The sequence below is a fragment of the Lithobates pipiens genome, unplaced genomic scaffold, assembly GCF_037356315.1.
Source record: "Lithobates pipiens isolate NorthernLeopardFrog02 unplaced genomic scaffold, aLitPip1_a1.2 Scaffold_8, whole genome shotgun sequence".
Classification (NCBI taxonomy): domain Eukaryota; kingdom Metazoa; phylum Chordata; class Amphibia; order Anura; family Ranidae; genus Lithobates; species Lithobates pipiens.
Genome location: NW_027507903.1, coordinates 8,454,366 through 8,471,497, shown reverse-complemented (window position 1 = coordinate 8,471,497; position 17,132 = coordinate 8,454,366). Strand labels below are relative to the sequence as shown.

Genomic DNA, 17,132 nt, shown 5'->3' with positions numbered 1-17,132 from the left:
TTCTGCCAGATATAGAAGTCTTATCGCAGCTTCTGTGAATGACATCGCATCTATGAATGGAGGAGCCAGAAATTGTCAGTCACCTGCCCCTCCCCCATTCATAGATCATGTGCGGAAGATCTTGGCAGTTTGCTGGAATGCAGACAGCTCAGGGTACAGTCTACAGGGTATTTCAAACTGGCATGTGAGTATTTTTTTTCGCAGAAGAGACACAGCGTGTCTTTTCTGCAGGAAGGATCCTGTCTGTTCGCAATTTTTATTTTTGCAACTTAAAACAGAGTTCCACCCTGAAAAACATATTTTTTTTACATTTTCACAGTTCTTTCAGTATTAAAAAGATATGGAGTGAAAATATTTTTTTAACTGACCATAAATGCCCTGTTGCTATGGGGTGGCTCCTAATCCGCCACTTCCGGGTCGGCGGCGCTCTGCATCACTACCTCCCTCGTCAGTGTTCCTGGGAGATGTGAGTCGTCATTTCCACGGAGTCAGTGGGCAGGAGTGTGAGAAAAAAATTGCGTTATTTCCCGACAGGAAATGACGTGATTTTAAGGCAGATCACATCACCATCTTGGTTGCCATCCCAACAGGGTGGGCACTTTCGACGATGCCGCCCATTGTGATGGCAACATGAGAAGTTTCCTTCTCCGCTTGTGCGAGAATAGCGGGTGCATGCTGGTAATACCGCAGCACCATATCCCGGAAGTTTTTATGCTTGTGGCTTGTGGCCTTCACCTGCCCGCCCGAACAGAAATAATATAAGGTAACTTTTATAATAAAATAGTAATAAAAGCAGCGCTATTTACTAGACTAACCAATGTTAATTAAACATTATATGATAGAAAAAGAAATCTAAAAAAACAAAAATCATATATGTGGTTGGAACTCCTCTTTTAAAATTCTGTTCCATTTTAACAGACCAAGGTGTCCAACAAAAGTGGAAGTTAAGAAGGGTTGAGACAAACTATTTAACTCTGACAGCGGTGCTGACAATGAGCAGCTTTTCATTTAAGTAAAACCTTTAAACGCCCACATATGTAAATGGTGTACCGTATTTTGTCGCCATGCCACGAACATGCACAATTTTAAAGCATAACATGTTGGTTATCTATTTACTCTGCGTAATATTTATCCTTCACATTATACAAAATAAGTGGGCTGACTTTAATTTTTTTTGGTTCACAGTCCTGGGGCATGCTGGGAATGTGATGTCATAAGGGGCGGGGTCATCGGGTGACATCACCTGATGACCCCGCCCCATGCCTATATAAGTCGTTGCGCACCGTGTAGACAGCATTACAGCGGGACAGAGCGTCGTGTCAACATCAGAAGAAGACAGAAGAGACCAGGCCACCGCTAGCAAAAGAGCAGAAGATGGCGGAGGAGCCCAAGAGAAGAGGGCGGAGAGAGTGGTGGAGTCGGAAGAGACCCCCGAAGATAGAAGAGACCCCCGGAGCTGCCTAATGAACTACTTTAACAACCTGTCTAGTGTGTGTTTTTTATTATTTTTTTATTAGATTTTCTTTCCCCCAGGTGAATGGGTAGGAGTATGATGTACCCCATACTTATTCACATAGGGTGGGAGGCCGGGATCTGGGGGCCCTCTTATTAAAGGGGGCTCCCGGATTCTGATAAGCCCCCGCCCGCAGACCCCGACAAGCAACGGCCAGGGTTGTCAGGAAGACGCCCTTGTCCTCCTCAACATGAGGACAAGGTGCTTTGGGGTGGGGAGGCCTGCAGGGTACCCCCCTTCCCCAAAGCACCCACCCCCCATGTTGAGGTTCAGGAGGGTAGTGAGCGCTTGCTCGCCCCCACCCCCTTTCCTAACCAGCCGGGCTGCGGGCTCAGATAAGGGTCTGGTATGGACCTTGGGGGGACCCCCACACAGTATTTTCGCCGTAGGGGGTTCCCCTTAAAAATGTATGTGTGTATATATTTTTTATAATATAATATGTGTGATCCTGTGCACAGCTGCGGCCCTGTAGCAGGCAAACTGCTACAGGGCGGCCAGCAAGTGGTTAAGCACAGTTTGCCGTGCCTGTCTTGTATGTATGGTTTCGTTTTACCTTTTATTATAAAAAGAATCAGATGCTTTCATTTTTTTCTCTCCTAGGTACGAGTTCGAATACAAAGCTCCCGCTTCCACGCAGACAACATACGCTTGGATATCATTAGTAATAAGCCCCATATCTCCCAGGAGGAGCTGCCCTCCAACGCCGGCTCCAATCTCGGCAGGACGGAACTCGTTAGGGAGGTGACCCGCACAGCAATAGAGGCTCAGCTAGCTAAAGAGGAGGAGGCGGCAGAGAAACAATTTGGGTTACAAAATCGGGAATATAGACAAACTCGGGGGAGGAGCCTGTACACCTTGCTGGAGGAAGTGCGTGACCTGGCATTGCTTAGTCTGTCCGAGGAATGACCTCCCCGGGGCCGCATCTCTCTCCATTGTGTGTGTGAATGAGGAGGAATGGACCTCGATAACGCACTTGAAAAGTTTTAGGAGTGAATGATGAACAGTATTTCTTACCAGTTGGTAATCCTTGCAATCAGTGGCAGCTTTGTTTTTATAGTGTTTATAATTTTATTTTTTTAAGTGATGGTAGAAAACAGGATGTCGATTTTATAAAAATCTGCCGTAAAGTAAAACTAGTATTCATGCAGGTTATCTTCTAATTTAAAGTAGAATTCCAGCCTAAACCTAACTATTCTTAAAGCGGAGGTCCACCCTAAAATGGACCTTCCGCTCATCGGAATCCTCCCCCCCTCCGGCGCCACAATTGGCACCTTTCAGGGGGGAGGGGGGTGCAGTTACCTGGATAATCCAGGTAACTGCACCCACTTCCGGGATAGCTCTCTGCGGAAAGGGGCGTAGATTACGCCCCTTTCCGCAAGTGCCCGCCCCCTTCCGCAAGTGCCTCGCTGCCTGCTGGGAAACACACAGATCCCAGAGGCAGCGGGGACCGTCCTTATTGCGCAGCGCGGCTCGCGCATGCGCAGTAGGGAACCGGGAAATGAAGCCGAAAATGCTCCATTTCCTGATTCCCATACCCAAGATGGCGGCGGCAGCACCCGAGTGACGATCTAAAGATCGGCTTCGGGTGCAGACATCGCGGGCACGCTGGACGGGTAAGTGTCACTATTTTAAAAGTCAACAGCTTCAGTATTTGTAGCTGCTGGCTTTTAAAAAAAAAAAAAAACGCGGAGTCCCGGCGGACTCCCGCTTTAAAAGCTCCCTCCCCTAATAACACCTATGATGACTAACCCGCGAAAGAAAGGTGTATATACTTACCTTTTTTCAGGCCTGGCTGGCCCAGTCACATGATCCAGCTCCCCTGTGTCAGCCAGCAGCGTCACGTGATATCCAGCTGTCACATGACCCAGCTCTCTTCCAGCCTGTCTGCATGGAAGCACAAGCAGTAGGAGCTTCTAGTCCTTGGCTGCTGGTCACATGTTCAAATAAAAAAAAAAGCCTTTTGGAATACAGAATAAAAATAATATCAATAAACTGTTTTAAACTGGAATACAAATATATATTTGACAATAACATGGAGTGGGCGGATTTCTGCCAGTCACAGATTGTGTCACGTCCCCTCCAGCCTGTGTCTTAGAATAAGAGGGAGGTGAAGCCTCCATTAATCTACATGTAATATCCTGCCCCCCCCCCCTTGTGTTTAGCTGGTTAGTTGGCGTGAAGGAGAAGGGAGGGAGTGGCTTGTCATTTTCCGCTGTGTATACGCCCCCACATGTGTGACTCTATAGTAACACAGGCTGCTCAGATGTGATAGGGAGGAAATACTCAGCATAGAAACTTACTAAAAACTGAGCATGTGCAGAGTTGCCACCACAGTCCTGCAAAATCCCTAGCTGAATTGGGGACATGGACAGAAGGGGGAGAAAGAGCAGCAGGATCAGCCAGGTTTTTTGCAGAATATAGAAAAGCAATCTCATATATTGAACAGCAATACATCATTTATTATGATGTGGGTTTAGTGACGCTTTAAGCTTAAATTCTACTTTTAAAGAGGCTATTCAGACCTTTAGAAGAAAAAAATAAATGGCCTAAAATACTGAAATTGCTGACTTTTTAAAATGTGTGTGTGTGTGTGTGTGTGTGTGTGTGTGTATATATATAATTAGTATGTATGTGAGAGAGATGTATATGTGAGATAGATAGATATCTATCTATCTATCTATCTATCTATGTGAGAGATATATAATTATAGAGAGAGAGAATATAAAACTGCTATAGTGTTAAGAGGATGGGGGTGGGAAATGAAGGTCTGCTTTTAAATGGCTGCAATTTATTGCTCTGCTCCAAATATACACATGCCAGGGCCAATTTGTTTTACGCTCCATTCAAACTTGTACAACCCTAAAGTCGCACGACTTTGGAGTGCAACTTCAGATGGGTGGGACTTTGGCTTTGACCAATGATAATATACATCTGTTGCACAACTGTCACATTTATAACATTCAGGTGCGACTGAGGGTTTACATTGCAGTCCATGGCACTTAAGTCGTATGAAAGTCGAATCAAAGTGGTGCAGGAACCTTTAAAGAGTCACTGCGACTTTAAGACCCCCCCCATTCACACTTGTGTGACTTGTCATGTGACTTTGGACATCAAAGTAGCATGACAGGTCCCCCCCCCCCCCTAATGTTTTCCAATGATAACCATTCATATGTGTGCGACTGCAAAGTAGTTCATGTACTACCCTGGTCTGACTGTTATGCAACTTGAGGACCATAGACTGCAATGTTAACCCTAAAAAGTTGCATGAAAGTCTTACCTGAATGTTTTACATGCAACGGTGGTGCAACAGTGGGGTCCGACTTTGCAGAGGGACAAGAAGTCGCATTCAAGTTGCTCCCATCCAAAGTTGCATCAACGTTTCTCAACTGGAGTAGTACAAGTGTAAATAGAGCCTTATGCCCCGTACACACGATTGGAAATACGGCCAGCAAAAGACCGATGAGAGCTTTTGGTCGGAAAATGCTCAATCAAACTTTTGCTGGCCAAATTCCTGCCAGCAAAAGATTGAGAGCAGGTTCTCAACTTTTTTTTTTTTTTGGTCGGAAAAGGTTTCGATCGTCAATTCCAATCATCTGTAGCAATTCCGACGCGCAAAAGTCCTACGCATGCTCGGAAGCATTAAACGTAATTTTCTCGACTCGTCGTAGTGTACGTCACTGCTTTCACGGTCAAAAGTCGAGAGCGAACTTTGTGTGACCGTGTGTATGCAAGGCAAGCTTGAGCGGAATTCCGTCAGAAAGACCATCCAAGATTTTTCTGACAGAAAATCCGCTCGTGTGTACCCGGGTTGTCCATTTAAATACATGGGGGGGGGGGGGGGCATTTGCGGCTTTAGGATCTAAAGTCGCACGCGTGTGAATGAAGCATCAAGCTAAATGGTCCCACCAGTATAATTATGGAGGAAAACCATTCAAGTACATAGAAACTTCATGCAGACGGTGTCATTGGCAGCAGTTAAACCCATATCTTACCTGGCATGCCATAAAGCAGTTGGGCATTAAAGAAAACATGTCATAGAAAAATGGAGACTTATCATTTTGGACGTCTCCTCTAAATGTGAGCTGCCATGCTACTTATGTTAGTGCTTTGATACCCTGAACAGCCGGGTAGAACTGTTGACTCCGCACATCCACGTATTTGTTCGGGGCGAGTTGCTTAGAAACATTGCCATTGGCAAAGCAGACAGAATTCAGGCCCATGTCAGTCTATAACAGTGATGGCGAACCTTGGCACTCCAGATATTTTGGAACTACATTTCCCCATGATGCTCCACTACACTGCAGAGTGCATGAGCATCATGGGAAATGTAGTTCCAAAACATCTGGGGTGCCAAGGTTCTCCATCACTGGTCTATAAGATTCCAACTGGCATACTTGTAATGCAGGCCGAAAAGTAAAAGCCACCTTTTTGTTTGCATGGGCAGCCCTCGGGTTTTATTTCTAGAAATCACACCCGGTGTGTGTCTCTGCTCTCAGCATTCAGCATCCGCTGGACCCGAGTTTGGGGTATTATGGTTACTGGCTCTGAAACAGGTTTAAAAAAAAAAAAAAAAGGTATTCAAGCACTTTACCGTTAACAAGAAATTGGGGGGGGGGGGGGTGAAAAATCTGGTGCAGCTCTGCAGTATAGCCATATGCGCGGTTGTGACAAGTCGCACCCGATTGTCGGCAATGGATCTGTTCAAATCAGTGCGACTTTGGCTTTGCGGTGCCACACCGATTTGTAAAGAAGAAAAAAAAGGTTCCTGTACAATTTTTGGCGATTTTCAAGGTGTGACTTGCATAGACATTTGTGCATGAAGTCGCACAGATACCAGGCAAGTCGCACCTGAGATTGCACTGAACTGCAGCTTTGAAATTGTGCGACTTCAAGTGAAGAAGCATTGATTTCAAAGTCGCATTCAGTGTGGATGAGGGCTTATTCTCAAATCTTAAAGCGGGACTTTAGTTCAGAAAATGAAGTCCTGCTAGATGACCTCAGGCCGGCCCCTTGCAGGTATAGCTGTGTAAAATATTAAAAATACGTTTCTATACTGTGGTATAAAAAAATCCCGTAACACACTGCCTCACCCTGCTCTGCACATGCTCAGTTGCTCTCTATTTTTAGGCACTGCTGAGTTTGTAGAGGCCGATCTGCTGACGGCCTTAAAGCAGAAGTACACCCTCCTATTGTTTACAGCCAAGGAAGCTGCTTCTGTTTGATCTGGAACTGCCATGGTGCTTCACATGTGATCAGTTATGACTCCAGACATTTCATGGTTTGACAGTTTGGTTGAGGACACAATCAAATCAAACAGTTTTTTTGAAACTGGTAAATTGATTGGTGTAGTCCTGCTTTATGATTTACTGCTGTTCAGGGGGCTCTGGGCTTCAGAAAAAAATATCTGCCTCCAGCAAGAAGAAACCGGAGGCAGTTTACAGCACACACTAATTTTGGTAGCATAATTCAATGTGGAACGTATGTTAAAGAGGGATTCCACCAAAAAAAAAAATATTAAAAGCCAGCAGCTATAAATACTACAGCTGCTGACTTTTAATAAATGGACACTCACCTGTCCCGGGGTCCAGCGATGCCGATCGATCGCTCGGCTCTCGGCTGCTGTAGTCACCATTCTAGGTGAGGGAATCAGGAAGTGAAGCGAATCGGCTTCACTTCCCGGTTCCCTACTGCGCATGCGCGAGCCGCGCAATAGGAAATCTCCGCGCTGTCACTGGGACCCGTGTGTGTCCCAGCAGACAGCGCGGCAGGGCAGGAAATGGCGTAGACTCCCACGGGAGTCTATGCCCGGAAGTGGGTGAAAATACCTGTCTTTGACAGGTATCTCCACCCCCCTCCCCCCCTGAAAGGTGTCAATTGTGACACCGGAGGGGGGGAGGGATCCGATCATCGGAGGTTCCACTTTAGGGTGGAATCCCGCTTTCATAAGAATATATAAGAACATTGTTTATCAAGTTGTTATGGGTAGAGTTCCACTTTAATTGAAGGTAGAATCTGATTGGCAGAGCTACCCCACCCCCACCCCATTGTTTTATAGACTGCCTGAAAAAAACTAAAGAATATTTTTATATAAGAAAGTGTAGTAAATTGTTTTATTTTCTTTTATAGACTTTGTATATTTTGCTGCTCTAATTTTTGGTCTTACATTCTACTGAAATATTTGTTTACATTTTGTGTTTATCAGACATCATGTATGTAAATCATAAGACGGGCTGACCGGAAATTCGAGATCATTTGGCAAGTTAGATGATTCACAGATGTATTTCAAATGTACGAGGGCTGAAAGTAATGCAGAAGTGGGCGGGGCTTTATTAACTTCCATCGGTTGTTCAAATTTCACATGTTGGTATCTCTTCCTCTTTAGGAACTCCTCCTCCTCCTCCTCCTCCTCCTCCTCTTTTTAATTCCAGTGCATTGCAATGGATTCCAAGGAGAAGCAATGTGTTGTCATTGAGTTCTTGATGGAGGAGGGGCACAGGCTGTCCAACATTCACAGAAGGCTACAGAATGTTTAAAGCGATGAGACCATTGAGGAGTGCGATGTCTCCTCATTGGTGACTCTTCTCAGTGGTGTCATCCCTGTAAACATTCTGGAGCCCTCTGTGGATGTCAGACAGCCTGCGCCCCTCCTCCATCAAGAACTCAACGACAACACATTGCTTCTGCTTGGAATCCATTATTTATCTATAATGGAAAAGTAGAAGAGGTGTTACTATAGAGCAGGGGTAGGCAACCTTTCAGAGGTTGAGATCTACCCTCTATAGCTGGTTTCCCTGTTGCTCCCAACACAAAGCTGTAGGTACAGTGAGATGGGAAAAAAAGTATTTGACCCCCCTGCTGATTTTGTACGTTTGGCCACTGACAAATGATCAGTCTATGATTTTAATGGTCTGTTTATTTTAACAGTGAGAGACAGAATAACAAAAATATCCAGAAAAAAACGCATTTCAAAAAAAGTTATAAATTGATTTGCGTTTTAATGAGTCCAAGAAGTATTTGACCCCTTCACAAAACATGACTTCGTACTTGGTGGCAAAACCCTTGTTGGCATTCAGAGGTCGGATGTTTCTTATAGTTGGCCACCAGGTTTGCACACATCTCAGGAGGGATTTTGTCCCGCTCCCTTTTGCAGATCATCTCCAAGTCATTAAGGTTTCAAGGCTGATGTTTTGTAACTCGAACCTTCAGCTCCCTCCCAGAAATTTTCTATGAAATTAAGGTCTGGAGACTGGCTAGGCCACTCCAGGACCTTAATATGCTGCTTCTTGAGCCACTCCTTTGTTGCCTTGGCCGTGTGTTTTGGGTCATTGTCATGCTGGAATACCCATCCACGACCCCATTTTCAATGCTCTCCCTAAGGGAAGGAGGTTCTCACCCAGGATCTGATAGTACATCGTCCCTTTTGATGCAGTGAAGTTGTCCTATCCCCTTAGCAGAAAAACACCCCCAAAGCATAATGTTTCCACCTCCATGTATGACGGTGGGGGATGGTGTTCTTGGGGCCATAGGCAGCATTCCTCCTCCTCCAAACACGACGAGTTGAGTTGATGCCAAAGAGCTCACTTTTGGTCTCATTTGACCACAACACTTTCCCCCAGTTCTCCTCTGAATCATTCAGATGTCCATTGGCAAACTTCAGATGGGCCTCTACATGGACTTTCTTGAGCAGGGGATCCTTGCGGGCGCTGCAGAATTTCAATACTTTGCGGCGTCGTGTGTTACCAATTGTTTTCTTGACTATGGTCCCAACTCCCTTGAGATCATTGACCAGTTCTGGGCTGATTCCTCACCGTTCTCATGATCATTGAACCTCCACGAGGTGAGACCTTCCATGGAGCCCCAGACCGAGGGAGCTTGACCATTATGTTGTGTTTCTTCCATTTGTAAATAATCACACCAACTGTTGTCACCCTCTCACCAAGCTGCTTGGCGATGGTCTTTGTAGCCCATTCCAGCCTTGTGTAGGTCTACAATCTTGTCCCCGACATCCTTGGACAGCTCTTTGGTCTTGGCCGTACTGGAGAGATTGGAATCTGATTGATTGCTTCTGTGGACAGGTGTCTTTTTATACAGGTAACAAGCTTAGATTAGGAGCACTCCCAAATCTCAGCACGTTACCTGTATAGAAGACGCCAGAAATCTTGCCGATTGATAGGTGACCAAATACTTATTTCACTCATTTAAAATGCAAATCATTTTATAACTTTTTTTTGAAATGCGTTTTTCGGGATATTTTTGTTGTTCTGTCTCTCGCTGGTAAAATAAACCGACCGTTAAAATTTATAGACTGATAATTTCTTTGTCAGTGGGCAAACGTACAAAATCAGCAGCCGATCAAATACTTTTTTTCCTTCACTTTTTAGCTCTTTTCTACCTTTACAGCGGCTGTACATCACAGAGGAGGGAGAGGCAGCACGGTGCTGAATGGAGGGCGGGACCAGGAGCAGCTTCAGTTAACTTTTTATGAAGATTTAGGCTGGCCATGCACCATACAATTTTCTTATTCAATTTCCTTTAGATTTACCTTCAACTGTGTAGTATAAGGGCCTGCCTGATTGCATACTTATAGAAAATGTTTAGATTTGACAATTTGGTTTTGGTAAATCTAATGGAAATCTATAGATGGAAATTGCATAATGTATGGCCAGCCTAACTCTACCAACATATCAAATTTGAATGACCTGTGTAACTTAATAAAGTCAGGCCCACTTTTGTATTACTTTCAGTACAGCCTTCATATCTTATAATTTTTTATTTTGCTGCCTAAAGTTCTGCCTGTGCCCGTGTTCAATTAGAATACCAGAAATGACTTTATCAGAGGATCTCTACTGCTTGGCACGGATCCCACCGGCTGTTTCAGGGCCATTTGAAGACGTCTCGGACATCGCAGAGCTGCACTGATTCCGCTTTAGCCCCAGAGACACATCTGGGCCCCTTCATAATCGCGGCAGTGCGCTCGCTTGTTTAATTTTGTGCTGAATGTGTAATGTTGTAGATACATTTTTCATAAAACTTTTTCAGGGATTGTATTGCTTTGTGTGGCTGTATTATTTATTCTGCTTTCCAAAAAAAAAAAAATGTCCCATGAAAATATAACCATCACCATACACATTACAATCTGACACCGCCTCCTTTAGAGCGGCTACTGTCGTGTAATGCTGTATCTGGGGTCTCCAAACTAAGTGCCAGTTTACTGTCCTTCAGACTTTAGGGTGGCCAGTGAGAAGACGTCCCAGCGTCAGTGGGAGGAATAGTGCCCTATGTTTAGTATTAGGGAAGGAGTAGTGTTCTACCTTTTGGTGTTAGGGGGAGAAATAGTGCCCCAAGGGCTGAAATAAAGGTAAGCAAAGGGCCCACAGTTTGGGGACCACTGCTTAAGGAGGTACATAAATGGCCAAAACCTATAGCAAGACCATGATTCAACTGTATTCAAAGCTGCACAGTTTAGCTACAGGTGCCCCTTACCTGCATAGGCAAAAACTATTTTCTCCTATATTCACTGACCAACACAGCTCCTCTCTTAGCCATTGGGTTGTTTGCCCTATTACTAGGAGATACTAGGCATTAGTTTTAACACAACACTCAACACAAGTGAAGGAGAAGGACGGGGCGGCACAGTGGTGTAGTGGTTAGCACTCTCGCCTAGCAGTAAGAAGGATCGCTGGTTCGAATCCCAACCACGACACTACCTGCCTGGAGTTTGCATGTTCTCCCTGTGCCTGCGTGGGTTTCCTCTGGGTACTCCGGTTTCCCCCCCACAATCCAAGGACATGCAGGTGCAAAGGTCCTTGCTCTGTTGGGTGCTCGATTTCCCTCTTCCTATCTTGCCTAGGCCGTGGTCTGGATGAACCTGGGAGTCCCGTTCACCGGTGAGATAATCAAGGCACATACACGAGATGTACGTGAATAATGATTACATTTTAATGTTTTGAATACAACAGGTTATATGCTGAGACAGTTGGGGCGGCACCCTGTGGAGGAGCCAATCAGGGATTCCCATTCCCCTTGTAGTTATACACCAAACTTTTCCTAGTAACAGGTTTATTGACAGAACAAGCAGAATAAGCAGAAATCATGTCTTCATGGCAAAGCACATCATTAACCTTCACACGAGATAAGAGTGAGACTACAATATTCATCAACATCGTGCTGGTAGCCTGTGATCCAGACGTTCTAGGTTACAGACGCAGTTAAAGATATGTGAGATGACCGCAAGTCTGGCTTTCTTTGCACAAACTCTCGCGGCCAAGGGCATTCTAAGAAAACAGCATATTTCCCAGATAGAGAGCAGCTATGTCTTAGTACTTAGAATTCTAACTTGGTCATACAAAGTTTAAAGATGGAATACAGTATAACAAAATGGAGACTCGATAATCCTTATAATCCCTCCTGTGATCATAACTTTGGCACGAAGTTATGATCATCCTTTATACCAGACATCCTTAGAGAAAGCCATAAGTGCTTTCTCTTCGTCATTGGGCTTGGTTGCTATTGTTAGATGGGAAACCTTGGAGGCTGCTAGGCAGCAGCACTTGGCGATCACATAGAACATTACTATCAACAACACTATCATTACTAATACGAGAAATATTTTCTTGAAAAATCCCAGTATGCCCCCCCAAATACCTCCAAACCATCCTCCCATACCCGAGAAAAGGTTCCAATCATCTCCCAAGTTCTTTGCTTCCTGTAGGAGGGTCTGTCTCTGGGCTGAATGACTTTTGATAATATCGTGATAATCGGGTACCGACAGACTTTCCACAGGAACAGTGAAGTTGTGTATGAAGGTGCAACACCTCTCCGAATTGGCCATGAGGTTACAAATCCCAGTGATAGCGGCCAAAAGTTGTTCCTGCCTCATTTTTATCAGTTCCTGCACAGTTCGGATCTTCCGAGTTTCTTCGTTTAGCAGAGAAACATCTCTGGAAGTAGAATTCACTACCCCAAAGATTATTTTAGCGAAAAGATCTATTTTATCTAGGGCATTCCACATTCCCGGGCTTCCAATGGAGGCAGCTAATTTTTCCCACCATGATGTTACTTGTCTCTTAGCCCTCCCGAACTCTAAATGCCCAAGGGCAGGGGTCATTTTGATATACTGATTGTCCGAAGCTATACCCATATATGGTACCATCCTGGCAATGGTGCACCAACCACCTGTAGAGGAATCTAGAGGGTAAGGTATGGTAGTGTGACATATTAGACCACAACACACCATCCATCCATGAGGCAGATGAGGTGCTGGTATTATATCAGGGGGTTGGGATATGCCTGACCTGAGTCCAACTAGGCATAACCAATCTCCTAAACTTGGGGTGCTATTGTACTCTAATAAAGCATCATCCATGTGGTAGGACTCTAACCATTCTTTTAGGTCGGTATCGTTAAATGTTTCTGAGGATAGTACACAGTCCATTATGTTATATAAAGACATGTTCCCTATCCTTTCGTCACTATCTCCAATGGTGGAAGTATTCAACCCCTGGATGTCAAACGTCCCATCCTGCAGAAACGTCCCTAAGTCTCTCAGGGTAAGATTTACTAGTGTGTTTCTACAGAATTGGCCATTGGGGATCTCCCCATTTTCTTTCCAAGCTCCATTTAGGAAACAGAAGGATGGGGGTTGTGTGAAACCGGAGAAAATAAGGGGGGAGGGTCTGGTCGTTATATTGGCCATATGGTCTTGTCGTCTCGTTAAACAGGTCCTCTACTGGGAGGGGGATTCCCACTACTGGAATTTGATTCCTACCCGTTCCCATGTGGGAGCACACCCAACAGGGTGCCCCTTTTCCCATTACTTGACCAAACGCGTATTGCCATAAAAAATGATGTGGTATTGTTGGGGCTAAATAAAACGTTTTACTGTCCTGGGGGGGTAGTTTGTTCCGTGCTACCTTTACTCCTAAACCTTTGTTGTTATTATGATTACTGGGCCTTGGAACTAATGCTCTTCTGTCTAGCGGTCGGTTCTCAGTACCTTTTGGGCTTCTTGTAAACCCACATGACCCTGTCATGATACATGTCATCATGACTATAGAAAAAACCACAAAAGTCAATACTATCGACCAGAGCAAAATGGTGTGTAGTACATACTGATCCTCTAAGCCCCTGTCTTTCTTTTTGCAAAGACTTCAGTCCGAGCTGGTGGGAGGAGGAGGAAAGTCCAGGGAGATTCTGCCGAACTGTTCCTGGAGGGTCTGTAGGTTCGTCTCCGGGGTCCCTTCGGTGGTGGCGTCCTCCTGTTGGTCTTGGGCAAGTGTCCTCTGGGGGTGTTCTGGAGTCGGTGGAGGTTCGGGGCATTTTTTTAGTCTGCTGGCATGGATCCACTGAGGGGTGTAGTCTGTGAGGACAGCAGTCCTGGAAACCTTCTCCACCTTCCATGGACCGGAGTAGATGGGCCCCACGTGCTTCCGTTGGGCAAGCTGCTTGATCAACACTTTATCCCCTGGGATGAAGGGGTGAGTATGTTCTGTTGGAAGAAGAGAGAAGGTGACAGCAACTTGTTCATTATGTTCTTCTATTGTACTTACCAGATGTTTCACGTACTCTTCCTGTAAAGAATATAGGTTAACGTCAGTCTGTGCATCTAATGCTTTTAGTTGGGTTTGTGCTGGGACACCCATTAGGATTTCGAATGGTGACAAACGTGTCCTAGAGTGGGGGGTGGTTCTGATTTGGAACAATATTCCTGGAAGGAAATCTATCCAGTTTTTTAACGTTCCTCCTGTGGCCTTTTTTAGTTTGTCCTTTATATTCCTGTTCATTCTTTCTACCACTCCTGCGCTTTGGGGATGATAGGGAATGTGAAGTTTCCACTGTATTCCCAGGCACCTCGCCAGTTCTCGTGTCATATCTGAAGTAAAAGCCGGGCCCTGGTCTGACCAAATAGTGGCTGGTATGCCAAACCTACATACCCAATGATTAAGAAGAGCCCTTGTCGCTATTTTAGCTGTTTCCCCAGTGCAGGGTACCGCCTCCACCCATCCTGACCATTTGTCAACGATAACGCACAGGCATTTGATGTTTCCCTTTTGTTTGGGCATGTGGGTGAAGTCTATTTGTAGGTCCTGTAGTGGGCCTAGGGGTGGGGGCAACTGGCCGTGTATACCATGTCGCTTACCCTGCGTGTTGTTTTGAGCGCATGTAAGGCATGACTTTGTTAGGGTCTTTGCATGGTTCTTTAGATTAACTGTGCAGAAGGTTTTTTTAATACAGCTGTTGCAAAGGTTGGGACCCTATATGTCCGGGACCATGCAGGTAGGAAAGGATGAGGGCCGAGCTGGCTTCGGGGATCCCAATGACCCCTCCATTTGTCCAAAGGCCTCCTTGGTCTTTGGACAATCCTTGTTCGACCCAGAAAAGGACATCAGCGTCTGTGGCCATGGATTGAATTTGGGCTGCAACTGAGGGGAAATCTGGCGCTGAAAAATCTTGTTGGAAAAATATTGTGATAGGGGCGGGTGGATGTGTGGAGGAATTTGCCGCCGCTCGAGCGCATTTATCTGCAAGGGAGTTGCCTCGGGCAATGTAGCTACCAGCGGTGGTGTGAGCCTTGACTTTAATAATTGCCAAATGTTTGGGCAGTAATATAGCCTGGAGAAGGGCCAGGATATGCTCCTTATTGGCTATAATTTTGGTATCAGCCGTTCTAAACCCCCTGTTAGCCCAGATCACCCCGAAATCGTGAACCACGCCGAAGGCGTATCGACTATCAGTGTAAATATTGACATCCCTATTTGTGAACAGGATGCATGCTCTGGTGAGGGCCACCAGTTCCGCGACCTGTGCCGAGGAAGGCGGAAGTGGCTTAGCCTCCAGAACCAGATCTGGGAGTTATACTACCGTGTATCCTGTCAGGAAAGTGGAATCTGAAGGACGCGAGCAACTGCCGTCCACAAAAACTTCCTCTGCACCGGCCAGAGGTACGTCTGTTAAGTCCTTTCGTGGAGAGGTGACTTGGTCCAACACCTTTGTGCAGTCATGCATTTTGGATGGTTCACCATAATTCATGAGTTTGAGCAGAGAATGTAATAGCCTGAGGATGGGGGAGGTGTGTTTGATGGTCAGATTGGAGGTGTTTAGAAGAATGATTTCATACCCGCTTGCTCTTTGGGTGGTCATATGTTGTGTATTGAGGTTTTGTATAAGGTGAGTGACTGAGTGGGTGGTGTATACAGTTAGGGGGTGTCCCAGAACCAACTTGTTGGCTTCTTGGATGGCCATGGCACATGCAGCCATGTTCTGGAGGCAAGCAGGCATGCCCTGGACCTGAAGTGGGAGTTTCTTTGAAAGGAAAGCCACCGGTCGGTAAGAATTACCGTGTTCTTGGGCAAGAACTGCTGCAAAGGCAGATCCATTAACTACACAATATAGATGAAAAGTTTTCCTGTAGTCCACTAGTCCTAAGGCCGGGGAGGAGGCAAGGGAGGAGAGGAGGGTGTTAAATGAGTGTAACATTTCCTCCGTCCATTCCACCACTTTTGGCGCAGTGGAGAGCGTGGCCCTCCTCAGGATGGAGTCATGAAATGAGCAGTCAGGGATCCATTGCCGGCAATAGACGATTGCTCCCAGGAAAGACAAGAGGGCGGCCTTGTCCCTGGGTGGCTGCAGAGCGTTAAGGGCTGCGGCACGGTGGGGGGAAACACTTCTCTCTCCCTTATTGAGGATGCACCCCAAGTACTCTACAGTAGGGGTAACCCACTGTATCTTTTTCCGTGAGGCCAGGTGACCTGCCTTAGCTAGGTCAACCAGCAAGTTTTTTGAGTCTGCTTCGCAAGCTTCTGGGGTAGGGCTGCAGAGAAGGAGGTCATCCACATATTGGATGAGTACCGACCCGGCGCTCGATTGCCAGGATTTGACTGTCTCATTCAATACCATAGAGAAGGCTGCCGGGCTGTCCACATAGCCCTGCGGTAGGCGGGTCCAAGTCAGTTGCCCCTTCCCCCCCCCAAGAAAAAGCAAACATGGGCTGGGCCAGTGGATCCACAGGGATGCTAAAGAAAGCGTTAGCTAAGTCAATTACCGTGTAGGCCACAGAGTTCACCGGTATGCAAGAAAAGATAAAGGCAATGTCTGAGACCAGAGGGGGGATGGGAACCACCATCTTGTTGACTGCCCTGAGGTCCTGTACCAAGCGCCATTCCCCGCTTGCCTTTCTCACTGGGTATATGGGGGTGTTCCATGAGCTAATGACGGGTGTCAGGATGCCCATGGCTACATACCTATTGATGAGGGGTGTAATTCCCTGAATTTTGTCAGAATGTAGTGCATACTGTTTTTGAAAGACAGGTACTGAGTCTGGGCGCATTTGGGGGGTGTAAGGGGTACATGGGATGAAACCCACACTCGCGTTATTCTCTGCCCAAATAACATGGGTTTCCAGGGAGGCAGGTAAGAGTACAAAATACCCTTTTTGGGATTGTCTTTTTGGTCCTTGTAAGTCACAGAGTGCGGAGCTGGCAGTTACTGCTCCCTGTGGATCAAATTTGATCACCACTCCCAGTTTGGACATTAAGTCCCTTCCCATCAGGGAGACTGGGCATTGGGGCAGGATGGCAAACCGTTGTTGGCAAAGTAGCATCCCCTCCGGGGTGGTTACTGA

The 17,132-nt window shown here is 46.0% G+C and overlaps 1 protein-coding gene across 1 annotated transcript in view; it reads left to right on the top strand.

The window, feature by feature from the left end:
- Positions 1 to 4,073, top strand: part of LOC143962714 (DIS3-like exonuclease 1) — a 94,337-nt gene extending 90,264 nt beyond the window's left edge. Inside the window, 1 exon segment of the mRNA XM_077472099.1 lies at positions 2,114 to 4,073. Within this exon segment, the coding sequence (XP_077328225.1) occupies positions 2,114 to 2,461 (348 nt within the window). The 3' untranslated portion in view covers positions 2,462 to 4,073.
- The last annotated feature ends 13,059 nt before the right edge of the window (positions 4,074 to 17,132 follow it).